Genomic DNA, 28000 nt, shown 5'->3' on the forward strand with positions numbered 1-28000 from the left:
AGAGAGATGGAGAGAACTGTGACAGCGCCGTTCCTTCACTTGACCTCAGTCGCTCTCGTCTGCTCCCTCGTAACACTGCTCTTTATTGAGCTTACATGAATATGCACAAGTTCATTATGACGTCTTACACAGGTATGAACAAAGAGTACCAGTCTGTGCATAGTGTGTGTGTGTGTGTGTGTGTGTGTGTGTTCCAGATGTGACCCTGTGACCCCAAAGCTGGTGCTAAGAGTCCAGCGGTCCCCCTAACAAAGGGCTCTTATACTTAACCAGACACAGAGTAGGTGTCCTCCTACACCAGGGGTCTCAAACTCGCGGCTCGTGGGCCAATTGCGGCCCGCAGGACGATAGTTTTTGGCCCCACCTTAATATGAAAATGTAATGTTAGTTTGATAATGTATGACACTTTACAGTGTTGTGGGCGGAGCTGAATTAACCCACCAATCAGGGTGGGATATGGATCTCAGGGGACACCAGCCGGGCTTGATGCAAGCAGGGAAACATTTCTCAATGAGTCAAAGTTCCAGCAGCGTTGCCCTGGAGTGTTTCTTTCTTTCCTGTGCCTGGCTGGCTTCCTCCTTTCTATTGGGCAAACGCCGACATTCGTGTATACTCAGTCGCTCTTGATGAGACCACAGACATCACCGACACTGCCCAGCTCCCAATGTATGTCCGTGGTGTTGATGACAGTTTTGAAGTGATGGAGGAGCTGCTCACAGTAATTCCAATGCATGGCCAGACCACCGCTCAGCAGATATTTACAAGCTGTGTGATGCCATTGAGAATGTTGGTTTGCCATGGAAGAGGTTTGTTGGAATAACAACAGATGGAGCGCCATCAATGACAGGGAGGAAACATGGACTGGTGGCACAAAACAAACTGGAAGAGGAAGGCGTGGAGGAGGCCATTGCTCTGCACTGCATCATCCATCAGCAGGTCCTTTGCAGCAAATGCCTGAAGTTTGACAATGTGATGTCTATTGTTGTGAAATGCATCAACCAAATCAGATCCAGGGGCTTAAAGCACCGAAGGTTCTGAGCTTTTTTAGAGGAAATGGAGTCAGAATATGGGGATGTGCTCGACTTCACTGAGGTACGTTGGCTCAGCAGGGGAAATGTATTAAAGAGACTTTTTGAGTTGAGAGCAGAAGTGAAGCCTTCATGGAGAAGGATGGAGTTAGTGTTCCTGTGCTAACTGATCCCAAATGGCTCATGGACTCAGCTTTTCTTGTTGATATGACACATGAGCTTAATGTACTGAACAAGACGTTACAAGGCCAGGGGCAACTTGTCAGTGCTGCCTATGACAACGTGAGAGCATTCTCCACAAAACTGGCGCTCTGGAAAGCTCAGCTCTCTCAGACAAACCTTTGCCATTTCCCAGCATGCAAGGCACTCGTGGATGCAGGCACACCATTCAGTGCTGACGAGTATGTTGATGTCATTTTGAGGCTACAGGAGGAATTTGATCACAGATTTGCTGACTTCAAGACACACAGAGCCACCTTTCACATTTTTGCGGACCCCTTCTCCTTTGATGTGCAAGATGCCCCTTCTGTGCTTCAAATGGAGCTCATTGAGCTGCAGTGCAACTCTGAACTCAAAGCAACGTTCAGGGAGGTGAGTGGAAAAGCAGACAAGCTTGGACAATCTTTGAGAGGATTGAGCCCTAGTTTCCCTCGGCTTTCCCGAATGTTCAAGCGGACCATGTGCCTTTTTGGTAGCACATACTTGTGCCAAAAGCTCTTCTCCACTTTGAACTTCAATAAGTCCAAGTACAGGTCCAGACTTACGGATGATCATCTTCAAGACATACTGAGGGTCGCAACTGCTTCCTCCCTCAGGCCAAATCTGGCTCGGCTATGCGAGAGGAAACGCTGCCAGGTCTCTAGCAGCAAGGAGTAGGCAAGAGAAGCCATGTTCAGAAGAACAGTTCATTTTCTACAGTGTTCCATTCATGTTCAGAAGAAGGTTATAGAACTGTTAATACAGACATTTCAATCTAAATACAGCAGATATAGAAGACTGAAAAAAACACACAAGTTCACTGACTAAAAATATCTTATTATTATTTTATTTATGTATTACAGATTGATTTATTTTCTTATTAATTCTTAATTTGTTTATTCATTTTTCATATTTTGTGTTAAAAAATAAAAATAAAGAGATTTGAGAAGATTGGAATTTTTTAACCATGCCTTTCTTGTGGAAAACCTAATGCGGCCCAGCCTCACCCAGACTCTGCCTGCAGCGGCCCCCAGCTAAATTGAGTTTGAGACCCCTGTCCTACACCATAAATCAGTAAGAGAGGGTACGACCTCTCTCATGGCCCCAAGTGGTGTGTGCATGCCAGAGCACTCTGGAAGGCACACAGAGTCTTTACAGACTACTCAGGATCAAACCTCTATCATTATGCAATCGATTATACAACTCTAAGCATATATGAGTAAATATTTCTAAACATAAATGACAATCAACAATATAAACCTTACAGCTGGTTTTAATAACAGAATTCATTTGTTTCTCAAACGAGAAAGAGCTATCGAGAAACACTCCTAAATCTTTAGTTCTTAACTTTTCCAGTGGGCCAAGGTCAACATTATCTGCTAATGCTAAATAGGCTGCCGTTATTAACTAATGCTAATTTGACATGAATTAGCATTATGCACTAATGCTAACACTTACTTTTTTTAACAATGTGAGTAGCTAATGCTAACACTATTTCCCTTAACTTTATAACAATGTGAACGGCTAATGCTAACACTCTTTTTCCTAGCATTACAACATCTGAGCTGCTAATGCTAAGTAGGCTGCCATTAGCACCTACGTCTAATTTAAGGCAAATACGCATTAGAACCTAATGCTCATATCGTTTTCCTTTGCTTTATAACAATGTGAGCAGCTACTGCTAAATAGCATTAGCTAATAACAGCAGTCTAATTTAATGCAAGTTAGCCTCATTTGCATTACAACGATGTGAGGAGTTAACGCTAAGTATGCTGCCATTAGTGGCTAATTCTAATTAGGGGTGAATAAATATTACCAGCTAATGCTAATATCGTATTCTCTTCCCTTTTAACAATGTGAGCAGCTAGTGCTAGGTAGGCTGATGCTAGCAGCTAATGCTAAAGCTAATTTAATGTGAATTAGCATCACATTAGTGAGGAGTTAATGCTAAGTAGACTGCCATTAGCAGGTAATGCTAATTTTAGGTGAATAGGAATTGGCAGATAATGCTAATACCATATTTTCTTGCTTTATAACAATGTGACCAGCTAATGCTATGTAGGTTGCCGTTATTAGCTAATACTAATTTGAGGTGAATTAGCATTATCCCCTTATGCTAACAATGTTTTTTCTTACTTTTTAACAATACAAGTAGCTAATGTGAACACTTTTTTTTTTATTCAATTCTAATTTTTCCCTTGCGATGTGAAGAGTTAATGCTAAATAGGATGCCATTAGTGGCTAATTCTAATTTTAGATAAGAAAGCATTAGAAGCTAATGCTAATACCATATTTTCTTGCTTTATATCAATATTAGTAGGTAATGCTAAGTACGTAGCCATTATTAGCTAATGCTAATTTAGGTGAATTAGCATTATCCACTAATGCTAACACTGTTTTTGCCAACTCTTTTCCTTTGCATTATAACAATATGAGCAGCTAATGCTAAGAAGGCTGCCATTATTAGGTAATGCTAATTATTATGTGTGTTAGCATTATCCGCTGCTGCTAGCAATGTTTTATCTTACCTTTTAACAATATCAGCAGCTAATGCTAACACTACTTTAATTTCAGTTAAACCTACTTAGCATTAATTAACTTCATTTAGCATTAAGAAGTTTTTGCTATAGGCTACCATTAGTGGCTAATGCTAATTTTAGGTAAATAGAAATTGGCAGCTAATGCTAATACCATATTTTCTTGCCTTATAACAATGTGACCAGCTAATGCTAAGCAGGTGCCATTATTAGCTAATACTAATTTGAGATGAATTAGCATTATCCGCTTATACTAACAATGTTTTTTCTTACTTTTTAACAATACGCCATTAGTGGCTAATTCTAATTTTAGATGAAAAAGGATTAACAGCTAATGCTCATACTGTTTGCTTTGTAAGAATGACAGCAGCTAATGATATGAAGTCTACCGTTATTAACTAATGCTAATTTGATGAGAATTAGCATTATCCGATAATGGTAACTCTTTTCCCCTGCATTATAACAATGTCAGGAGTTAATGCTAAGTAGACTGCCATTAGGGGCTAACTCTAATTAGGGGTGAATAATTATTAGCAGCTAATACTAATACCGTTTTCTCTTTTTCCTTATAACAACTTGAGCAGCTAATGCTAATTTGATGCGAATTAGCATTATATTAGTGAGCAGTTAATGCTAAGTAGGCTGCCATTATTAACTAATACTACGTTGACGTGAATTAGCATTATGCGCTACTGCTAATACTGTTTTCTCTTACTTATTAAAAAATGATAGTAGCTAATACTAATACTCTTTTCCGTTGGGTAACAACAAAGTGAGGAATTAATGCTAAGTTGGCTGCTTTTAGCGGCTTATTCTAATTAGGGGTGAATAATTATTAGCAGCAAATGCTAATACCGTTTTCTCTTTCCTTATAACAATATGAGCAGTTAATGCTAATTTGATGTAAATTAGCATTATATTAGTGAGGAGTTAATGCTAAGTAGGCTGCCATTAGCAGCTAAAGGTAATTTGAGGTGAATAAGCACTAGTAGCTAATGCCAATACCCTTTTCTCTTGTGTTATAATGATGTGAAACGTTAATATTGTTCTCAAACAACAGAATGAGAATGAAATATTGATTCTAACAGGGCCCATAAACAGCATTAGCTTAGCAGCATTAGCTTATCAGAGTCTCCATCATGGTCACACAAATCCTTAGCGGAGCAAAGTGGCCTACTTAGCAATAGCTGCTGTAGAAAGCAAAGGGAAAACAGTATTAGCATTAGCTGCTAAATGTGCACTTGAGAACAAATCTATTGTGAATTCAGCCGTGAATGTAGTGTTTCCAGTAAGCTTCCATTTCCAAATGTTAGCTGCTCCTGTCTGCCTCTTTGTCACACACACAGACTGAAATGATTCACAGCCTTGTTTCATCCTTCTGTCAGTGTCACTGACTGTCACTGTGACTGTGGACATACAGCATGGGAAACACACACATGGCTGATACTTGTATCTAAAGTTACAAAATGTTGTCTCTGTCCAAATATTACCTAACTGTAAGTCTACTTTTAATGAAACTCTCAACATGACTTATCAGTTATCATTAATGTTCCTGCAAACAGACTCCTTGAAGACCCCCTACATAAATATCCATGTATTATCCAGCTAGACTAGTGTGTCTGTCCCTGAAAATATTCCTGCATGTGTGATTGTTCATGTCTCATCTGCAGGAAACAAACAGGAAGTGAGTGAAAGACACAGGAAATGATTCCAGCTCTTCCTCCTATATCAGACATTCTCTCCATACCTGAGAGTGTCCAGTCTCCAGCCTGGATCCTTCAGTCCAGCCGACAGAAGCTTCATTCCTGAGGGACCTGGATGATTGTAGCTCAGGTCCAGCTCTCTCAGATGGGAGGGGTTGGAGGTCAGAGCTGAGGCCAGAGAAGTACAGCCTTCCTCTGTGATCAGACAGCCTGACAGACTGCAGACACACAAAACAACAATCCATCTGTTATCCATCTCTATAGCAGCATAACTAAGTGATGGTTCAGGGTCACCTGATCCAGCTCTAACTATAAGTTTTATCAAAAAGGAAAGTTTGAAGCTGATCGTCAAAGTAGAGAGGGCGTCTGTCTCCTGAACTCAAACTGGGAGCTGCTTCCACACCCAGTCCAACATAGCCAGGCTTTCTTTGCTGCTTTGACAAAACCTCAAATCCCAGTCAGAGATGGTGAGCATCATCACAGTGATGATCATTTCTCTGTTAACCCAGGCTTTCTGCTTCAGGATCTGTGCAGGCTCACAGAACAAGGAGACCTTTAAACATCATTTCACTAAATGGATGGACTGAGCTCAGCCTACAGATGAACTGGATAAATAAAGATTTGACCTCAGTGTGCTCAGTGTTCCTGTCTATTCCTAACATATTCCTAACATGATAGCTGCACTTTAGAGCTCTAAAACTGGAACTGACACATATTTAAACTCCACATGTTACTCAGTACATTCAGTTCTGACACTCGCCCACAGTCCAACAAAGGAAACATGGAGATCACATCAGTTTGTCACCAAAGTCTAATTATTCCAGAGGGCAGTGTTGATACAACTAAAGTTATTTTTAAGCAAAGTTGAGTTTTTTATTGTCGCAGTACTTCATGTCTGAAGTATCACTTAAATGCATTACACGCTGTTGATGGCAGCAAACAAACCACCCAAACAAACAGAGGTGGGAGGCTTGGGCAGACTACGTAGGATCAGCTTGTGGGAGGAGTCAGGATAAAACCAAAGAAAGACAAGCTAACAAACACCACAGTGAAGTGAGTAGCTACAAACTGCAGGCCGATTAGTGTTGTTGAAGAAGTCGGTCTGAGGAACGTTCTTAGGATCAACAAATGACGGCATGTATGAGCCTCCCTCAAGACGCACCATCACAAGAAGAACACATGAGCCGTGGAAAAAGGAGAGACTACGAAAGCCACGGCGTTACAACGTGCACCAGCTGTTGGTCTCTCTGGAGACTACTGGGCGTGGCTGGGTAACCATGGTTACTTGGGAGTTACAGTACATGATATTAATGAAGAGTGGGAGCTGCGTTCTATAGCAAACAATTTGTTATGAGGTAATCAGCTGATCTTAGTTTAACCGGAAGCCCTTCACAATAATTGCAATGCCTTTATTTTGTACAACTACCACTGTACTGATGGTAACTTAAAGTCACACTAATGTCGTTTAGTTTCTATAGTTTATGTAGTGGAAGTATACTACAGTACCCTGATCACTGATAGGACAGATTTATGTAGATATACACCTTTGTGTTTAACATTACTGCATTATAGTACTGTGATCTTTGTCCTTATATATGGCTATATTAGCTATACTGATGTACGTACATATAACTGGATATGTAACTTATCTATTCATCTTATTTGTCATGTATTTGTATTGTGTACTTCCTTTTTGTAAGAAACCACACACATGATCACAGCCGCAAGAATCAATCAGTGGAATAATAAAGTGTCTCAAACCAAACCTTAAGCTCTTTATTCCACATGCTGGGATCATTTGGCCTTCAGTGGTGTTCTGGCTGACACACCGGAGTGACCAGAGTGCTAAAGAGTGAATCGGACACACCAGTGTCATCTCTGATATCTCCACTACATTTAATCGTCCTTCAGCTTGTGGCTGCCGTTAGCTGGTCTGCTAGTTAGCTGATTTGCTATTTAGCCGGTGTGCTAGTTAGCTGGTGTGCTAGTTAGCCAGTGTGCTAGTTAGCCGGTTCGCTAGTCAGCTGGGTGGCTGACCTAGCGAACCAGTAGGTTACAAGATGAGCTTGTCTGTCTGATGAGCCAGCTCTCTCTGTCTTGGTCATTTTGTCCTTGGGCAAAACCTAACCTACCACTACAACTGTAGCTTACCTCCACCAGTGTGTGAATGTGAGAGTGAATGAATACAGGGAGTGCAGAATTATTAGGCAAATGAGTATTTGTCCACATCATCCTCTTCATGCATGTTGTCTTACTCCAAGCTGTATAGGCTCGAAAGCCTACTACCAATTAAGCATATTAGGTGATGTGCATCTCTGTAATGAGAAGGGGTGTGGTCTAATGACATCAACACCCTATATCAGGTGTGCATAATTATTAGGTAACGTCCTTTCCTTTGGCAAAATGGGTCAAAGGAAGGACTTGACAGGCTCAGAAAAGTCAAAAATAGTGAGATATCTTGCAGAGGGATGCAGCAGTCTCAAAATTGCAAGCTTCTGAAGCGTGATCATCGAACAATCAAGCGTTTCATTCAAAATAGTCAACAGGGTCGCAAGAAGCGTGTGGAAAAACCAAGGCGCAAAATAACTGCCCATGAACTGAGAAAAGTCAAGCGTGCAGCTGCCAAGATGCCACTTGCCACCAGTTTGGCCATATTTCAGAGCTGCAACATCACTGAGTGCCCAAAAGCACAAGGTGTGCAATACTCAGAGACATGGCCAAGGTAAGAAAGGCTGAAAGACGACCACCACTGAACAAGACCACAAGCTGAAACGTCAAGACTGGGCCAAGAAATATCTCAAGACTGGTTTTTCTAAGGTTTTATGGACTGATGAATGAGAGTGAGTCTTGATGGGCCAGATGGATGGGCCCGTGGCTGATTGGTAAAGGGCAGAGAGCTCCAGTCCCACTCAGACGCCAGCAAGGTGGAGGTGGAGTACTGGTTTGGGCTGGTATCATCAAAGATGAGCTTGTGGGGCCTTTTCGGGTTGAGGATGGAGTCAAGCTCAACTCCCAGTCCTACTGCCAGTTTCTGGAAGACACCTTCTTCAAGCAGTGGTACAGGAAGAAGTCTGCATCCTTCAAGAAAAACATGATTTTCATGCAGGACAATGCTCCATCACACGCGTCCAAGTACTCCACAGCGTGGCTGGCAAGAAAGGGTATAAAAGAAGGAAAACTAATGACATGGCCTCCTTGTTCACCTGATCTGAACCCCATTGAGAACCTGTGGTCCATCATCAAATGTGAGATTTACAAGGAGGGAAAACAGTACACCTCTCTGAACAGTGTCTGGGAGGCTGTGGTTGCTGCTGCACGCAATGTTGATGGTGAACAGATCAAAACACTGACAGAATCCATGGATGGCAGGCTTTTGAGTGTCCTTGCAAAGAAAGGTGGCTATATTGGTCGCTGATTTGTTTTTGTTTTGTTTTTGAATGTCAGAAATGTATATTTGTGAATGTGGAGATGTTATATTGGTGTCACTGGTAAAAATAAATAAATGAAATGGGTATATATTTTTTTTGTTAAGTTGCCTAATAATTATGCACAGTAATAGTCACCTGCACACACAGATATCCCCCTAAAATAGCTAAAACTAAAAACAAACTAAAAACTACTTCCAAAAACATTCAGCTTTGATATTAATGAGTTTTTTGGGTTCATTGAGAACATGGTTGTTGTTCAATAATAAAATTATTCCTCAAAATACAACTTGCCTAATAATTCTGCACTCCCTGTAGTGGGATTGTAAAGGGTCTTTGAGGGTCTCGAAAAGCGCTATATAAATGCAATCCATTATTATTATTAAGAGCATCTTTAGGCCTGACTGTGCTCATCCTTCCTCCAACCTCTCCTTACCAAAGATAACAACTACATCAGTATTAGCTCAATAACAATTTCTGCAATTCAATTGTGGACATTCATTTTTAAACCTTGTGTAAAACGATAAAACCTCAAAGTCTGAGCATTATTCTTTGTGCAAACAGCTCTTGCAGGTTCCCCCGGACTTAGGTTATTTTTATTATTTAATTACTTTCCTTTAAGCAGCTGTTCAGGCTACTAAACTCATCCCAGAAATAACAAGTGACACCATTAATAGTAGAGGTGGGAATCACCATACAACTCGCGATACGATATTATCACAATACTTAACGCACGATACGATATTATTGCGATTTTTTAAAATATTTTGCGATATTTAAATTCTGCACATAAAGGTAACCTTTATCAATATTCATTTTATCTAATATCAAAGTCTCACACTCAGTCTTTCTCTCATTTCAGTCAGTTTTATTGTTGACAAACTGAACGGTTTGTATTACAGTCTAGTCCAACTTAACTGAATGCAACCATCTGGTACAATTATAGCTATTCTGAACTATGCAATTTATGAAAACTATGCAGCCCCTTCAGCAACTGAAGAATTTGAAAGTAAATTTAAAAAAATATATAATTTTACATTAAATAAAAAAGTTTCAAACTTAATTAAAATTAAACATGTCTTAAATTAAAATAAGTAAACTGTCATGTTTATTGCTGCCAAAAAAAAAGTTAAACACATTTGGACAGTGAAGGAATGTCAGGATTGTTGCTCAGAAAAAGGATCAACATGCTCTGAAGTCAACATGCTCTGACTCCAGAGCATGTTGACTTCAGAGAAAAAATTGTTTGTAACAAAATATCGATTTCTGCTGTCCCTGTATCGATACATTATTAGCAAACAAAATATCACGATACTACACAGTATCGATTTTTTCCCCCACCCCTAATTAATAGTGGAGCTAACTTTAACAGGTGAAACTGATTTGACCTATAAGGCTACTGCAGTTACTTCTTATCAGGTTTAGTAGGGAAGACATCTGGATGAGGTAGTTAGTAGTATGTAGTTAGTACCGGGCGACTCCCCTCCCCCACATCGGCACCAGAACCCTGTATTATCTACAGGGTAAGACTGCCTGTTTTATCAAACTATGGCCATTACTACTGTGATCATTTGCAGCCCAGTGTGCCGCTCTCTCTGCTGGGATGAACCACTGGAGCTCACCCAGTCATCCCTCTCTTTCTCTCAAGAAGAAGTGAAATAAATATATTTATTATGTTACGAGTCTAATATTCTTTAAATCAAACTGTAATGAATAAATCAAGCAAGAAGATTTGGTGGCTCCACGTGTTGTAGAAGAAAAGATAAACATCTCATTTTGAGAAATCAGCCTTTAAAATTAAGTACTGTGAATAAAAAACAAACAGCGAGCCAATCAGCAGTCGCCAATATCCTCCTAATTTCATTCACAAAGAAATCAAATATATATATTATGGGCCCAAAGGAGCCTAAATCTTTAAATTAGGCAGTACGTGAAGTATTTTTTTAAATAAACAGAGACATGACTATAACAACTTTTAGTAATTCAGAGTCCAATTATCCACTCAAATGTAAATAAAAGTTCACTTGACAGCTGTAAAAGTTACCTGTTTATACAATAATATAAATCACATTTCAAATGATCATCTGTGGAAAAGTTTGAATCCTGACCTGAGAGTTTCCACTGCACACTGTGAACTCTTTAGTCCAGCGGACAGAAGCTTCACTCCTGAATCCTGCAGGTCAGAGTTACTCAGGTCCAGCTCTCTCAGACTGGAGGACTGGGAGCTGAGGACTGAGGACAGAGCTTCACAGCTTCTCTCTGACAGGTTACAGCCACTCAGTCTGAAAAATAAAAAACAATCTATAAAACAAGTACTCATGTAGAGTTTGTTAATACATTTCACAACATTAAATGTTGACTTTCTATTTTTAAAGGAAACATAAACATACTAAGATACAACATCATATGTATGAACTTTAATTAATAATTCTAAAAACTAAATGTTTTCTGATCTGACCTCAGAGTATTCAGTTTACAGTTTAAACGTTGTAGTCCGGCAGACAGAAGCTTCACTCCTGAATCCTGCAGCTTTCTGATACTCAGGTCCAGCTCTGTCAGACTAGAGGACTGTGAGCTGAGAACTGAGGACAGAGCTTCACAGTTTTCCTCTGAGAGTTCACAGATGTTAAGTCTGAAGATAAAAACATGAATAAAGATTGTTGTTAAAGTGTAATCAGGGTGCAATAGCTTATTGTCTTGTGCTGAGCAGGTTAGTAAAACTTCCGTTTAACTTTGAAATGAATAAAAATGCTATGAAACAAGGATAACTGGATAAAGACATAAACAAAAACAAACATCAAACACATAAACAAACAGAACTAAACATAATACAAATTGATCTGACCTCAGAACATTCAGTTTGGTATGTGGACTCTCCACTGCAGCAGACAGAAGCTTTACTGCTGAAGCCTTCAGGCTGTTGGTACTCAGGTCCAGCTCTCTCAGACTACAGGACTGGGAGCTGACCACTGACAGCAGATTTTCACAGCCTTCCTCTGAGACGTTACAGCTGCTCAGTCTGTGAGAGAAAGGGAAAAAACAAAAACAAAAAAAAACAAACAATATATGTGATCAAATTAAATTTGTTTATATGTTGAACCCTTTTTTTTAAAAATTTATTTAAACCTATGAGACTATGAGTGCTACCAGTCCAGTGCACATGATTGGTACCTTGATGGTACCTTGCTCAGGGGTACCACAAGGTAACTATTCGGTGGATTCGACCCCTGACCTTATGATCATGGGGCGACCACTCTGCCTACTGAGCTAATAATTCTGTGTACACTGTCATACAATATTAACTAAAACAATTATTTTAGAAAATTTTAGTAATTCAATAATCATGCTCATTACCTGTGTATTGTGAATAACACTGGATTTTAAACACTAGCTGTATAAAACTCTTCCTGTTAAAGGTGTGTATAAAGGAGATGAGCTGAAATGCAGACTTCATGGAGAATGTTTGCTGTCAGCATATATCAAAGACAAAGCAGAGATCCATCCAGTCTCTTCCACTAAGCCCACAGAGGGACAGACAACCACTCTCACTCACACCTGCATGAAGTTTAGATCACCAGGTAACCTAACTGCATGTCTGTGGACAGTGGGAAGAAACTGTAGAGGACCCAGAGTGAACCCACTGTAATTCTGTGATAACACTGGTTATGGAAGCCTTACAGTTACATATGGTTACTGACAAGAAACACGACCTTAGAGGCAATTTCAGTAATGAAGACCGAGTTTCTCCCTCCATACAGGATGAAAACATGACAGCACAGCAGAGATTTATATTTAAAAAGGGAGGGTGTGCACTGAAAGTGAGATACAAACTTGAACTTAAATTATGAACATCAGAAAAAGATGTAGGTGAAGTCTGGCAGGTGAAGTTTGTGCTTTAGAATAAAACAACCAAACTCCTGGAGTTGGAGACAAATGAACAAGCTGAGGATAATAAACCTGTCAGAGGGGCTGAAGCATCAGAGCTCATGTTCTTATAGGCTGGGTCTGGATTGTCCTTTGATAAGAGTTACAGAACAAAGTGTGTTTTAGAAATGCTGGAGTGAAACATTAAAACTACCATATATTTACCGAGTGACTGATGATCATTTAATTTACTATTTTAAAAAAATGTTACAGTGCTCTTTGAACTCAGCATTTCTGATTTATTTCCCATGATTTTAACAATGAAGCGATGAAAACATGTTTACTCACAGAGCTTTGTTGGAGGCTTTGACCACTGGCAGCATTCTCAGAAGAGCCTTCTCTGAAGCAGAGTATTTCTTGAAGTCAAACTCATCCAGATCTTCTTCTGATGACAGTAAGATGAAGGTCAGAGCTGAGCACTGAGCAGGAGACAGTTTACCTGTGGAGAGACTTCCTGAAGTCCTGTATTGTTGGATCTCCTCCACTAGAGAACGATCATTCAGTTCATTCAGACAGTGGATCAGATTGATGCTTTTCTCTGCAGACAGATTCTCACTGAGCTTCTTCTTGATGTACTGGACTGTTTCCTGATTGGTCTGTGAGTTACTTCCTGTCTGTGTCATCAGGGCTCGTAAGAGAGTCTGATTGGTCTGCAGGGAAAGACCCAGGAGGAAGCGGAGGAACAAGTCCAGGTGTCCATTTGGACTCTGTAAGGCCTTGTTCACAGCACTCTGGTAGAAGTGTTTCTCTGCAGATTCTCCTGTTTCAGACTTCTGGGAGGTTGTTTGTTGTTGTTCCAGCAGATTGAGTCCAGAGTTGATGAAGGTCAGATGGACATGAAGAGCAGCCAGAAACTCCTGAACACTCAGATGGATGAAGCAGAACACCTTGTCCTGGTACAGTCCTCTCTCCTCTTTAAAGATCTGTGTGAACACTCCTGAGTACACTGAGGCTGCTCTGATATCGATGCCACACTCTGTCAGGTCTGATTCATAGAAGATCAGGTTTCCTTTCTGCAGCTGATCAAAAGCCAGTTTTCCCAGAGACTCCATCATCTTCGTGCTCTCTGGACTCCAGTGTGGATCTGTCTCAGCTCCTCCATCATACTTGACCTTCTTCACTTTGGCCTGAACCACCAGGAAGTGGATGTACATCTCAGTCAGGGTGTTGGGCAGCTGTCCTCCCTCTCTGGTTTCCAGCACATCCTCCAGAACTGTAGCAGTGATCCAGCAGAAGACTGGGATGTGACACATGATGTGGAGGCTTCGTGATGTCTTGATGTGGAAGATGATCCTGCTGGCCTGCTCCTCATCTCTGAATCTCTTCCTGAAGTACTCCTCCTTCTGTGGGTCAGTGAACCCTCTGACCTCTGTCACCATGCCAACACAGTCAGGAGGGATCTGATTGGCTGCTGCAGGTCGTGTGGTTATCCAGAGGCGAGCAGAGGGAAGCAGTTTCCCCCTGATGAGGTTTATCAGCAGCACATCCACTGAGGTGGACTTTCTAGGGTCAGTTAGGATTGTAGTTTTGTGGAAGTCCAGAGGAAGTCGACACTCATCCAGACCATCAAAGATGAACACAACCTGGAAGTCTTCAAAGCTGCAGATTCCTGCTTCTTTGGTTTCAGTAAAGAAGTGATGAACAAGTCCCACCAAGCTGAACTTTTCCTCTTTCAGCACATTCAGCTCTCTGAAAGTGAATGGAAATATGAACTGGATGTCCTGGTTGGCTTTGTCTTCAGCCCAGTCCAGGCTGTATTTCTGTGTTAAGACTGTTTTCCCAATGCCAGCCACTCCCTTTGTCAGCACTGTTCTGATTGGTTCATCTCTTCCAGGTGAGGCTTTAAAGATGTCTTCTTGTCTGATGGTTGTTTCTGGTCTGTCTGGTTTCCTGGATGCTGTTTCAATCTGTCTGACCTCATGTTCATCATTGACCTCTGCAGTCCCTCCCTCTGTGATGTAGAGCTCTGTGTAGATCTGATTCAGGAGGGTTGGGTTTCCTGCTTTAGTGATGCCCTCAAACACACACTGGAACTTCTTCTTCAGGGTGGATTTAAGGTTACGATGACAAACTGCAGCTTGAAGTTCTGAATGAGAAGAAAAACAAACACTCAATTCCAAAAAGAACTAATCTTTAAAACATGTTGCTCCATCTTCCATCTCTGGAAAATGTTCATTTATCCAGCAGCTTAAATCTTTAGATAAATCCTCTTACTGCTCTGCAGACGGTCAGCCAGCTCCTCCTGCTTCATTCTCCTCAGGAAGTCCACTGTGATCTTCACAAATGCCTCTCTGCTGCTGCTCCTCTGACTCTCTAAGCATTCTGGGTAATCTGGACTCAGAACCTTCTGGATCTTCTTCAGCTCGTTCTTCACAAAAGTGATGATGTTGTCCTCCAGCAGCTGGAACAGAATATTTATGAATGAGCCAATCAGACTGAAATCATGGAGCCAAACATCAGATCCATGTTGGACACACTGACGATCCACTGGTCTACAAAGAGCAGCATGGAGATGACTGTGAACAGAACAGATGTAACAGTAGTTGTTGTGCAAGTACAGACCATAAATATGGAGTCCAGCTGTGTTTGATGCTGCTGGGCAGACTGACCACTGGGAACCTCTGAGCTCTGCTGCTCCACTCTGTGGAGGAACCATGAAGGATTAGATCAACACAGGATAAAGATCCAGGAGTTTCTGCTCAAATAACTTCATCTGAATCAAGTCTGTCAAGTTTTAAACTCTCAGATTGTGAACATATCAGTAATTTTCAGTCTGTTTTCATGGACGTCCTTTCAGTGGTGATGTCAGGGATGATTTTGAAGAAGCTCATCAAACTGAACCATCAGCAGATCACTGCTCCAAAACCAGAACATGATCCGAGTCTCCCTCCACCAGCAGAACACCAGCTTTACTAACGTGGTAGATCAGTGTAGTACAGATCAATAACTGATGAGTCATTTGATCAAAATCACTGAGTGCTTCACGTCTGACCCTCTGATGCTTCTGTAGACATTTTGCATATTTAATGAATGTCTGACAGTTTTACATTCATTCTATGAACACAGTGGAAATGTTGTGTTATAGTCTCCATGTTGTTTCCAGCATCATAAATTCTTAAGTTCAGAAAATTAGATTCTTTCTTCACAGCTGAAAAACAACAACATTTATTCTCTATTGAAATCTGCATCGTCCACTCCAAAGGTCACAATCTGAAGGTAACATCTGGTTTTGTTCCCTGTGGTTAACTCTGAGCATCAGTATGGTGGGATTTATCCACTACATCCACACCACTGTGGTTCAGTGTTGTCCTGATGGAGTAACAGCAGCCAGTATGATCCAGGCTTTAGCTGCTGGGTCTCTGTGTGACCTCTCAGACTGTTTAACAGATCAGACACAAAGAGAATCAGAGCAGCTCTGTTCTTTAAAGACAAACATGAACCCACTCAGGTCACACTTTCCCCACAGATATGAGCATCACTGTCCTCAAACAGCAAATGACCAAGTCGAACATTTGGATCTTTTCTCTTTCATTGTTTTCTTTTTAATGAATCTTTGTAACAATCTGAGGATGTTTCAGGTCATATTTATCCAGGAAACACAAACATGTAAAGGAGTCATCACAGCTCTCTGACCTCGTTGCTCCAGGTTCACCACTGAAGAGTGGATTTAGATCTTTGGACTCGTCACTCCTCACAGACGGACAGCTGGACCCTGCAGACTGTGACCTCTGACCTCTGCAGACACAAACATGATTGAAGCAGCTGTGATCACACAGACTGCAGATAATGCAGCTGTTTCCTGTCAGTAACATCCTCTTAGATTAGAGTTCAGCTTTTTACAGGAAAACTGGACAAAACTGATTTTTGTTACAAACTCATTTTCATTTCCTCTCAGCTCACAAACACAGTCAGACAATCAACCAGAGTCAACACTGATTATAATGTCAGTGCAGAATTATTTCTGTTACTCAGTGAGTTCAGCTCTCTGACCTCGTTGCTCCAGGTTCACCACTGAAGTTTGGAGGTCGACCTTTGGACCGGTCACTCCTCACAGACGGACAGCTGGACCCTGCAGACTCTGCTCTGTCCTCCTCTTCCTCCATCATCATCTTCAGTCAGTCTGAGAGGTAAACCACAAACACTCAGTGAGTTCACATTAACAGGAGGAACTGAGTTACAGTCGCTGACCTCTGACCTGTCATGTGACCATGAAACCAGGTCAATATGTCTGTAGGTTCAGTCATCCAGGTCATGTGATCTAAGGAGCTTGGAGAGAAAAGAGACGTCTTTAAGTTTCTGGAAGACGTTTCATCAGAGAAGCTTCTTCAGCTCTAAAACCAAACGGTGGAGAGTCCCAGATATTTAAACCTGAGAGGGAAAGAAAGCATGTCGCTGACCCACCACTGATGTTATTTCAAGGAGGAAACTGAGAGCCTTTGCACCAGGAGCACAAACATCAGCTCCAGCAATGATCCACTGATGTGTTTTTATTCCATGTATGAATGTTGTTATTGACAGAGATGACGTTTGTGTGTCAGTGATGCAGTGACTGCTGTTGTTACCTGTACAGGCTGGTTAGACTCTATGAAACAGATCATACAGATCTCTGCATGTTAGAAGAGACTATTAAAGGTCATGAATGAGACAAAGGCAGGGAGGCGTCCTTTACAGCTAAACAGCAGAGTGAGAGAACAGCCAGCACCTCTACATTTATCACATTATACAGCACATGTATGATACTGACAGGGATGAGAAGAATTTAGTGATTCTGATCCCATCATTGATATTACTTATTGATTCTCAGTAGCTCTGCTCTGACAGTCACCACCATCACTGAGCAGCATATCAAAGACATTTGTGCACATTAACTGCATGTTGTGGCTCAAATGTTTGTGCATGTTGGAGGCATTTCCTCTTTGTTGTGATCAGTGTTGGTCATTACTCAAAACAGTCATTATTACACATATTACACAGAACACTTTGATTAAAAGTAATGGAGTACGTTACTTCATTACTCCTCATAACATTACTTTGATGTTACTGTGTAAAATGAACAAATGAGCATGTAACAACATGAAGCTGAGGTACAGCCCCACACACCAACACAGATCCTGATGAGGTCACGTGATGTTTCTCTGAGTGTTTATGAACACAAATCAAAGATGAAACAGCACAAAGACACTTCAAAGTGATTCTACTGTAGAAACATGAACAGGTAGAAACCTGCAGCCTGACTGCTCATCACTTTGTTACCTGTTCAAGTTCAGCAGCAGCAGCTCACTTTATCACGGTGCTGGTCTGGGGTCAGTGTTTACTCAGCTTTACGTCACTCTGGGTTCTTGGCTAGCTTAGCGTTAGCTTAGTGTTAGCTTAGCGTTAGCATGCTGTGTGCTAGCTTAGCGTCAGAGCTCTGCAGGTGTCTCGTGTGTAAATATTAATCACAGTGACAGTAAAGGAGGTAAAGGGCTGTGACGTCATCACGTACGCTGCGTCCTCTGTGGGCTCTGAGTGAACTCAAAGTACAAACTACAAGTACACAAACACGAACGTAGCTCAGAGTGGCGGACACACTCGGCCTCGTTGGTCCAGCTGTGAGTCCGTTACCGTGAACTATGGAGCGGCAGATTTGTGCTGAACTAAACTGCACACAGCTGATGTTAGCCAGGAAACATTACACACTGACTTTAATGGAGAGACCGGAAATACAAACACACACAGTTTGTTGTGTGAAGAAATCAAACACGAGCTGAACAAACAGTAAAGTTCCTAAAGACAAACTGTTAAAGGAGGAAACAAAGCAAACTTACAGTTTCTTCACACACCAACAACAAGCTCCACTCCACACCTGGACACAAACACGGACACACAGGTGAGCTGCTTCCTGGAAGGAGGCGGGGCTCCACCTGAAACTCAGCACAGGTGGGAGGGGCTCAGCTCTGTGTGTGCTGATGTGTTAACTTTAAAAATATGCCGTCTGACTGCTCAGACTGAGTCAGAGTAAAGTTCACATGCTGACGTGTGGAGACATGAAACCTTGTTGTAGCTGCAGGTGTGAACACACTGATCCCAGATCAGCTCTGCTGTATTTGTAACATGAACATTTCTGCTGCAAAGCTTCAAATGTTCAGCATGTTTCTCTGTTTCCAGTCTATAGATCCAGTCACACTTTCTACCTTCACCTGTGCAGTAAAGACTGAGAGCAGAGCTGAAACCAAGCGTCCAATCAGTGAGCAGCATCAACACCTGAGCTTCATTCAGACTCTGTTATTGAAGATGTTGTTGGTACAAAGTTCATCTGCTGCTCACATGAATCCATGAAAGATTTATTTCACTGATGTTTCTTCAAAGCTCATTTCAACCTGTTGAAGTCATGAATGAAAGTGCAGACTGAGAGTGGATCACATGATGTTTGAGGTGTGTCATGTGACATGTTCAGTATTGTCACACATGTCTAGATTGTCCCTGATATCATAACTGCTCAAACACTGATGATTATATTTGAAGAATTATTCCTGATGGCAGCAAAGTTTGAATGGAGCTCTCTGTCTGTGCTGATTTGTCGCCCTCTGGAGGTCAAAGCACAAACTGCATGATGTCACTGTAACCACCACAGAGACAGGAAGTGTTTTTATGACTGAAACACTGAAATGATGCTAACGGCTGTCGTTAGGCTCACTGACAGCAGTGCTGATGTGTTCATGTCAAACACTGGCTCAGGTCAGACTCCTTCATCCTTCTCCAGCGTGAGGCCGCCCTCAGACCCACAGGAGCTCTGACCTTTGACCTCCTGACCCTAACCATTTTAGTCTTGTTGCATCTTTAAATGCAAATCCTGTGAAATGGTCAGGGGCGGCTCTAGAGAAATTTTCTTAGGGTGGCAAAATCAAAGCCTTTTCCCCCCAAACACATATGCAGGTGGTTACATGTGGTTAAAATGATTCAAATGCAGTAAGTATGCACGTTTTTCATATAAATATAGTCTATAACTTAATTATTGTCTGTACCCACATGATTACACACTTTAGTTACATGAAACATGTGAGTTTTGATGTTATGTACTGTACAGCCTGTATATTAAATACATATGTAGCCCAATAAGTATAAACTCCAGAAAGCTACACAACATGGGGCGCTTCATTTACAAACACAAGTCTAACTTAAGTTTCACTGTTTTTGTTAGAAAACAGTCACATTGTTGCAGCTTAAATGACACAAAATGTCAGAAATCTGCACTGTCATGAACAAACATGTAAACCTCATTTTTCATGATTTGTTGGATTCACCCTCTGAGGTCTGAAATACAACCGGACATTTGTGACTCCTTTGAGTTTACGTTTGTATTTCACCCTCAGATTGTTTCATTTTATTTTTTCCTCCTCTTGCTTTGTTTGGTATCTTTTCAGCTCAACTGAATTTAGTTGTTTTTTCACTGACATACTGCATTAGTATTACTATTACTATTAATGTAACTATTACTGATCTGAAATCACACAAAGAACCTAAAATCCTAGCAGTATTTTTTACTGTAAAAAAACCACAGACGTGTTGGGTAAATGTTTATAACTTGAAATGCAAATATAAATTGTACATTTTGTAAACAGATACAACTATTTATCTAAAAATGCAGCCAATACACCTGCTGTTTTTTCATTTTCTACAACCATTTAAAATAGCACTCACCTTCCTTCATTTCCACAGTGTAACATCCACCCACCTGTGTAAAATCAGAAATTCCCATGGTGTTGTTCAAAATGTGCTCTGGCACAATCATAAGCATCGCTTGCTACTGAAAACAAGAAGAAAGCCGGTCCTGCTATGGGCTGAACCATTTGTTAATGTGGAGGGGGGGACACTATGGAATATATCCAGTTCTAGCATTTATATTCACTGCTGACTGTAACTACGCTCAAACTGTTAAACTTATTTTAATAAACAACACTGTCATATGCAAAACTGGGGTGGCACTTGGGGTGGCAAGGGATCATTTTAGGGTGGCACTTGCCACCCCATGCCACCCTTCTAGATCCGCCCCTGCTGATGAAGCCAACAGGTTCGCTTCATTTGCAAAAAGCAGATATGAGTTTCTGAGGCCGCAGTCTTCTGTGGCAGAAGGGGAATCAGGGGAAGCCCTGGAGGAGTCCACCACCCACCAGAAACAGGTCTGAGCTCTCACTGCAGTGGTAAAGGGGCTACACAGCCCACGTGAGGCTGAGGGATGCAGCCTTCTGTCAGACTGTCACTAACACAGAGAAACACCCGTGTACACTCATACTCATGGGCACATACACCAATCAGCCTCGACCCTTTCTTCCTTTGCATTTGTGGTTTGGTGCCATAAATGCACAACATAGAAGAGCCACCTCGACGGGACAACACTCAGCGGTTCATCTGTCTCTCTTCCACAGCGTGTCTTTATCCTGTCTTCCTTCTCTCACCCAAACCAATCACAGCAGATGGCCCCGCCCCTCCCTGAGCCTGGTTCTGCTGGAGGTTTCTTCCTGTTAAAAGGGAGTTTTTCCTTCCCACTGTCGCCAAAGCGCTGCTCATAGGGGGTCATATGATTGTTGGGTTTTTCTCTGTATCTATAATTGTGCGATCTACTGTACAATATAAAGCGCCTTGAGGCGACTGCTGTTGTGATTTATATAAATAAAATTGAATTGAATTAAGAAGCTCAGAAACAAAAGTGTCTGGACTTTTTTAAGTTTCTTGAAGACATTTCATCTGAGAAGCTTCTTCAGTTTTACACTGTGTGCACAATTATTATGCCAGAACTATTTTTGAGGATTAATGTCATTATGGACCAAGGACAGTACTCTGGGTCTCCTGCAGAACAACTCGAGCTGTGATACCTGAATGAAGAGCCTCTGCTGCTTTAAAGAAGGAGGCTCGAGGCAGAGGTGAGGTGCAGACCAACCAGCTTTTATTCAGCAACTTTAACAGAAGGATCAGAAAAATAAAACTATACAGCACAGTGATGCTGACTGAAGCCACAGCATTAAACTAAACAAGCATCTGATCATCTTTAACAACATCTAATAAATAATGACAACTATTTACTCCTGTATTTCCTACAATAAAGCCTGTTCAGATATTTGTTGCTGATGGAAATGTAAAAGGCTCCCAGGAACCAAAGGACAAAAACAGAGGCAACAGTCACAGCTGCAAAGGATCCCCTAACACATAAACTGGTTCGAAGATATTTTCTAGCTCTGCAGAGGAGCTTGATTGCACGGACAGTAAAAAGTGGATTCAATAACAGCAGCGAGCGCTGAGTGATATAACGGTGCTGCGAGCAGCAGTGCAAAGGCTCACACAGAGACAGCAGCTACACTGTGTGTGGATGTGATCCACAGTCACAGCTGTGGGTTTCAGTCAGTGTGTCTCTAACTTCATGGTCACATTTCAAAGCTTATTGGAGCCAGAAGATGTTCAAGTAAAAGATTTATTGCTGTACTCGTCTACCAGGATAACAGGAGGTTCATAAAGCTGTGTAATACTTCAGCTTTCCATCATGGAGTAGTAGTTGTGTCCCTTTGTGTTTATTAGTGTGTTCACACGTCTACTTTAACTTCACTCTGTAATGAAAGGATTCAAATCCCTGATAAATACATACATGCTGACTCTGAGTCTCAGTGAAGGAGGAAAGGATGGATGAAGGCAGCCTAGTGTGGGTCATGTGTGTCCAGCAGTCATCCAGGGCCTGGATCCATCTGTAACAGGAAGACAAAGTCCAGCCTGTAATCATCCTATCAGGCACAGCGTTTCCATCCAGCATCCTGACGACGCTAACAACCCGTCAAACGTCTCCTCTGGTCCACAGAAGTCACACTTCCTGTGTCATGTTTACCTTTTTAAGTGTGCTATTCAAGCCTGTGTGACCAACTCTGACTCTCCAGATTCCATCCTGGTCTCTGCTGCAGCTTCTTCTACACGACTGTTTTCTGTATAATAATATCTGCCTTTCCCGTCTCTGTCCCAGTGTGCCTGCCACTCGTCCTTCATCTTTACCTTCATTATACTCTTCACCTCACTTTCACTGTATTTTATAGTCAAACCTGCACGACTTCTTCTTGCTGCACCTTTTTAAACTTATCGTCCTGTTCATTGCATCAACACCGATATTCTCAGGGAGCCATAAGAAATCCACTTCTATCCCTCTGTGTTTGATTCTATACAGTAAATGAAGTATATCAAAACCAATATGTTGCCTAGAGTCTGAAGACATATCACCTGTGCTCACTAGCACGCTGCTAGAGTCCCAGCAAACCACATACCTGCATATTAGTGCGTCCTCCACCCAGTTCAAGCCAGTAACATCACTACCAGCTCCCAGTATAAACTGCCACATCATCTGTAATTCTTTTACTCACCACCAAACTTATTTGTGGGAGAACAAATGCAGCAGCCGTTCTTTTATCTGACAGTGTTGACGCATCAGTAAATATCCTCACATGACCTGAGGACTTTCCCACTATATGAACCTGCTTTTAGTCGCCCCTCCTCCCTCGCCACAAGCTGCCTTTACAACATAACTTATAAAAAACAACTTTATTGACAATCAGCAATAACAATTACAGACAGTCTAGAAGAAGAATCACATGATCAAGGAGCAGAAGTTTATGGTTTTAATAGCTTTTACATTTTGGGAAAGTTTTAAAAACATTGTTTGGTTTTCTTTCTAAAGCGTTGAAAGGACGGCTTTGCATCAGAAAATAAGATCAGCAAATGAATCCATTAAAGTTCTTTTGCCTTGTTTGCAAAAGAAGCCAAACAACATTTGTGTTACAAAGAGAGACTTCAGAACAGATCAAAGATCACAAACATCAGGCACTGATGGAAACAGCCAAACACAGAAACAGAGGCACCAGCAGGTGAAGGAGGCCTGTTGTAGAAATGACTCTGAGTGCTCAGGTAGAAACGCATGAAGAACCAGTGCGTCTAATATTTGGAGACCAATCTGTGTTTGAGCATCCTGGATGAAACACAGATCATGTTGCAGAGCGAGGACGTCGTCTTTCCTCCCGAGTGTGTAACTACAGGACGTGTGCAGCAGGTTTAATCGTCCTCCTGACAGTTACTGATGAACGAGTCCTTCAGGGAGGCTCCAGGATCACTGTGGCTTTTACCAGCTGCTGCTAAACTGAGAGGTGTTGCTGCTTCATGTGTGAAGATGTCTGCATGGCTTTAACAGTGCAGACGTTCCTCATGTGCACCCATTTCATATGTTTTATTGTGATGTTTAGTAACATCTGCTTCCCTCCTTCAGGCAGACGATAAAGTGAGCTCAGCCTTAAACATGTGGAGAGAACGTTTGACCGACAGTCCTGGGACGACTGCAGAACAATGGTTTGTTTTTAATGATAAAGTTTCATAATGGAAATAAATGCTGAGCCTGTTTCATGATGTTGGCCCTGCAGCATCAGGCAGGATTAATACTGTAACAAACGTGTGTCACAGTTATAATGACTTTAAATGAAGACTTGGGTTGGATGGAGATGTCAGCTGGATTTGTGCTGACTGTCACTTTAAATGTTTTCAGTTCAGCTTCTAAATCTACTTTTGTATAATGTTTGCTGAGTTTTGCACTTCATGACGCTTTTAAGAAGAGCCAATAAATCCTGACTTTACACAAAAATAAAGGTTTAATGTGTTTAGTGTGACAGTGGAGGAGAGCGCACATAATAAGAGTCATTAACAGAATGGTGACAATTATAATCTGTCTCATTTTAGGAGCAGCTCACAGGCACAACAGACTACAGAGCAATCAAAGCACCAGTTAAACGTCCATGTGACCGGCTTACAGCCAATGAACAATCAGTCCCCACTGTCCCCACCAACATCACTGTACTGGAAAGACTGTGCTGCCATGGTCAGAGATGAACTGGTACTAAAATGTAAGGCAGCTGATGTGTGTGGCCTTAGCAGCACAAATGCATCACGGCTGCAACGCTGCAGTGTGTTTAAACATTTGAACATTTCTGTGGCTTCAAACCAGCAGCTGCTCTGTACTCAGTCGTGTTTGTGTGTCTGTCAAAGTGATTGTTGTCTTTAAAAAGCCTTTTGTGTTGAGTTTTGTGAGCAGTGCCGAGCTTCTCTGTAGTCTAAGCTGAGTCGATATATTTGATTCCATGTTTGGTGTGATTTTCAAAGTCAGCAGCAGCAAACCCATACGGTAAAAAAATACATTTTTCCTGGCCAAAATATATTTCAAATATATGGTAAATATATTTTGTATTTGTGATGCTCCAAAAAAATATATTTTTGAAATTGAAAATATATTTCTTTCAAACCAAAATACATTTCAAAACATATTTTAGGGTGAAGAAAATACATTTCCAACCTTACAGTAGAATGTATATCAAAGTATCCTTTATTTAAAATATATTTAGTGCAATAATGATGATAATGATAACAATACTAAAAGTAACATGTTTTATGCACATCTGCAAAAAACAGTTGGATTCAAACAAAACAGAGTCAAAGGTCTATCACGAATTAGGTTGTTTATTCATTTGCTTACAGTATTTCACATTACACAATATCTCACTATAATGTAGCGTTCATTGACTTTGAAATTATCTGTCAGTGATACAGTAAACAAGATACAACAACTGCTATGTACACTTTAGTTTTTGACAATATATACAATTTAGTACTTAAAGGAACACACTCCACTGTTTTGGAAATAGGCTCATTCTCCATCTCCCTCAGAGTTAAAAATGCAGCGTCTTCTTTCTAGATCCGTACGTTAATAGGGCTCTGGAGCGTGATCTTACGGGATGGGGCGTAGCCAGGATTTTTGGTCAAGGCGCCATATTAGCAGGCCAAACAAATGCTTGCTGTGTGGTCGGTTGTAATGTTAGATTGCACTACCGACAAAGGAATAAGCTTGAAAACAGGCTCTCTTTTCATTGTTTCCTCACCTGGAAGCATCATGAGGGAGCTTATGTGTTGGATGTTACCAAAAGAAGGCGTCTAGCCTGGATAGCAGCTGTGAGACGAGCTGATATTCAGTTCTCTACCAGCCACAGATATCTGTTGGTGTGCTCCAGTATTTTCATTCAGGTAAGTTCTAAATAAGTTCATATTATTATTTATAGCCTGTTAATTTTATTTTCAATAGCACAAACTTAGAACAAACATGCAGAACTACCTTCTATTTATAGAGTTGCTAATTATTTGGCATTATTGCAACAAACCAGCCTATGAAATGAATGAAACAAATCCTGACTGGGTTCCAACACTACACATGGGGCACTACGAAATCCCTGCTTCAAACTACATGCTACATACCACCATGCCAATCAGATTACTTCTTCCATGTGTGGGTAAAAAGGTGACCTTCCTGGATAAGATGGCAAAGGTTTGCTGCGTTTTGGTGAACATGTGCCCCAGTGTGGTAGTAAAACCAGGGAAAAATGCTCTTGTTAAATACTTTTAAGTCTTGTGCTGTTTATGTAGTGATAAGTTTTCTTTTTTTTTTTTCCTTTTTTCTCTTCTTTTTTTTTTTTTCTCCTTCTCTTTTTACAGTTGCAGAAACATATAGGTGATTGCTGTAACGTATGTTTTAATTTTGAAATTAAAGCAGCCTTTTTTCCGTTAAAAGGTTCTTTGTGAGGATCAATCCAGACATGGGAACAAAATGCCCTGCAAAACTTGGTACAAGCCGCAAGACAGGTCGTGTCGTAAAGAGGAAGGTTACAAGAATCAGCCCTCGGATCACCACCTTCCTCCAGCGGCTCTCTGAGTTTGAATGGAGGACTTCCAACTAGGTAAGAACAGAGATGATAATATCTTTTACATAGCTGATAATTATATACATACTGTACACACATCCATACAACAGTATGAATGATCTCAGACAGATGTGAACAAGTGAATAACCTGAGCAAACATGAATATTGATGATGTGTCTTTGACAGGTGGTGATAAAGACTACGCTGAACCCGACCATCCTGGTAACGGAAATCTAAATCCCATGTCACATTCTATTTCCTGGGACCCACTGATAATTATTACATTTTGTAAATGAGTTTTGTTTTACAATTGTAATAGTTTATTTAATGTTCATGCTGGTGGGTTTGTCCTGTTTTTAGTGGAATGAAAAACTGTTTTCCTTAAAAAAATCAGACAGAAAGGTGAAGGACTGTGTAGTTTTCATGTACGCTTCTATTTATTTTGGTTATTGGCATTGTTTTTATTCAGTTGAAAAATGTTTTTCTTGTTAAAAAAAAAATCAACAATAAATGTTGGTTTAATTCACTATTCTGAGACTACTTTATTTTTTTATTTTTTTTTGTCCCGTTTGGATCTATAGCCATCAGAATTGTTGTCTTGAGGCCAAGAAAGATGGCAAGCGGATTTATTTTACCAAGTGGATCATCATGGCCTTGCCATATTGGTCCATTTGATTGACCTTTATTATAATTATGAATTTATTTTATTTTCAGTTGCAAACGGGACAGACATAACTGTGGGACAGGACAGGGGGAAAGAATGAAAGAAAGAGAGGGAGAGAAAGAAAGAAAACCAAAGGGGAGAAGAGACGGTGAGAAGGGGGGGAAGAGAGAAAAAAAAACAAACAACAAAAAAAAAACTCCTGGGTCACCTGTATGGAGAAAAAAAAAAAACAGGAGGGGACAGCAAACAACAAAGAGCAACATAATAATAGAAAAAAAAAGCACCATCACAATAAACTAGCTAGCCATAGATATCAATAGTTACTAAATAATAAACGATATTGTGCAGCACGCAGGATAGACAGCACACAGTGTGCTTTGAGGCAGCAGCCAAGAAAGCTGTAGTCCGCGTCTGTGAATACCCATGTGTACACCTGTGTGCATACCTGTGTGGATCAGCATGCTTGCATTCCAAAGGTTTCTCCATGTGATAAGTGATAAGTTTTCAAAAGAGACAGTAAATTACAGAATGCTAGTAGTGGGTGATATTATACAAATGCTGTCATGATTTTATGTGAACATTTTGTCATTTGTAAACTATACATAACATTTTTTCTACATTGTAACTGATGTGATGTTCGACAAAGTGCTTTTAATTAAAAATAGGCAAACATTTCTTTGTTTCTTTATTCAACTTTTGAACAGTGGTATTTAGTAAGTACATATTCAGTAAATGCAAAGTATTTACATGGCCCCCTAAATTAAAACACTATGGGTTATTCA

At 40.8% G+C, this 28000-nt stretch overlaps 1 protein-coding gene and 1 long non-coding RNA gene across 2 annotated transcripts in view; one reads left to right on the forward strand and one right to left on the reverse strand.

The window, feature by feature from the left end:
* Positions 1-18658, reverse strand: part of LOC146557367 (uncharacterized) — a 27890-nt gene extending 9232 nt beyond the window's left edge. The window contains exons 1-12 of the mRNA XM_085250562.1: positions 18623-18658; positions 17011-17081; positions 16806-16935; positions 16449-16550; positions 15378-15456; positions 15030-15216; positions 13423-14901; positions 13104-13155; positions 11765-11910; positions 11350-11443; positions 11000-11173; positions 5498-5684 (exon numbers count right to left, since the gene is read on the reverse strand). Coding sequence (XP_085106688.1) covers positions 5498-5684; positions 11000-11173; positions 11350-11443; positions 11765-11910; positions 13104-13155; positions 13423-14901; positions 15030-15216; positions 15378-15456; positions 16449-16550; positions 16806-16924 — 2619 coding nt within the window. The 5' untranslated portion in view covers positions 16925-16935; positions 17011-17081; positions 18623-18658. The remainder of the gene's footprint in view (positions 1-5497; positions 5685-10999; positions 11174-11349; positions 11444-11764; positions 11911-13103; positions 13156-13422; positions 14902-15029; positions 15217-15377; positions 15457-16448; positions 16551-16805; positions 16936-17010; positions 17082-18622) is intronic.
* A 7642-nt stretch (positions 18659-26300) lies between these two features.
* Positions 26301-27360, forward strand: LOC146557368 (uncharacterized). Its single transcript, XR_014888973.1, has 2 exons — positions 26301-26590; positions 26741-27360. It is a non-coding gene; the product is annotated as an uncharacterized LOC146557368 (long non-coding RNA).
* The last annotated feature ends 640 nt before the right edge of the window (positions 27361-28000 follow it).

This window comes from Mchenga conophoros, linkage group LG16 (genome assembly GCF_057382185.1).
Source record: "Mchenga conophoros isolate Kocher_MC1m ecotype Shallow Benthic linkage group LG16, M_conophoros_male_GT1.1, whole genome shotgun sequence".
In the NCBI taxonomy this organism is placed as follows: Eukaryota; Metazoa; Chordata; class Actinopteri; order Cichliformes; family Cichlidae; genus Mchenga; species Mchenga conophoros.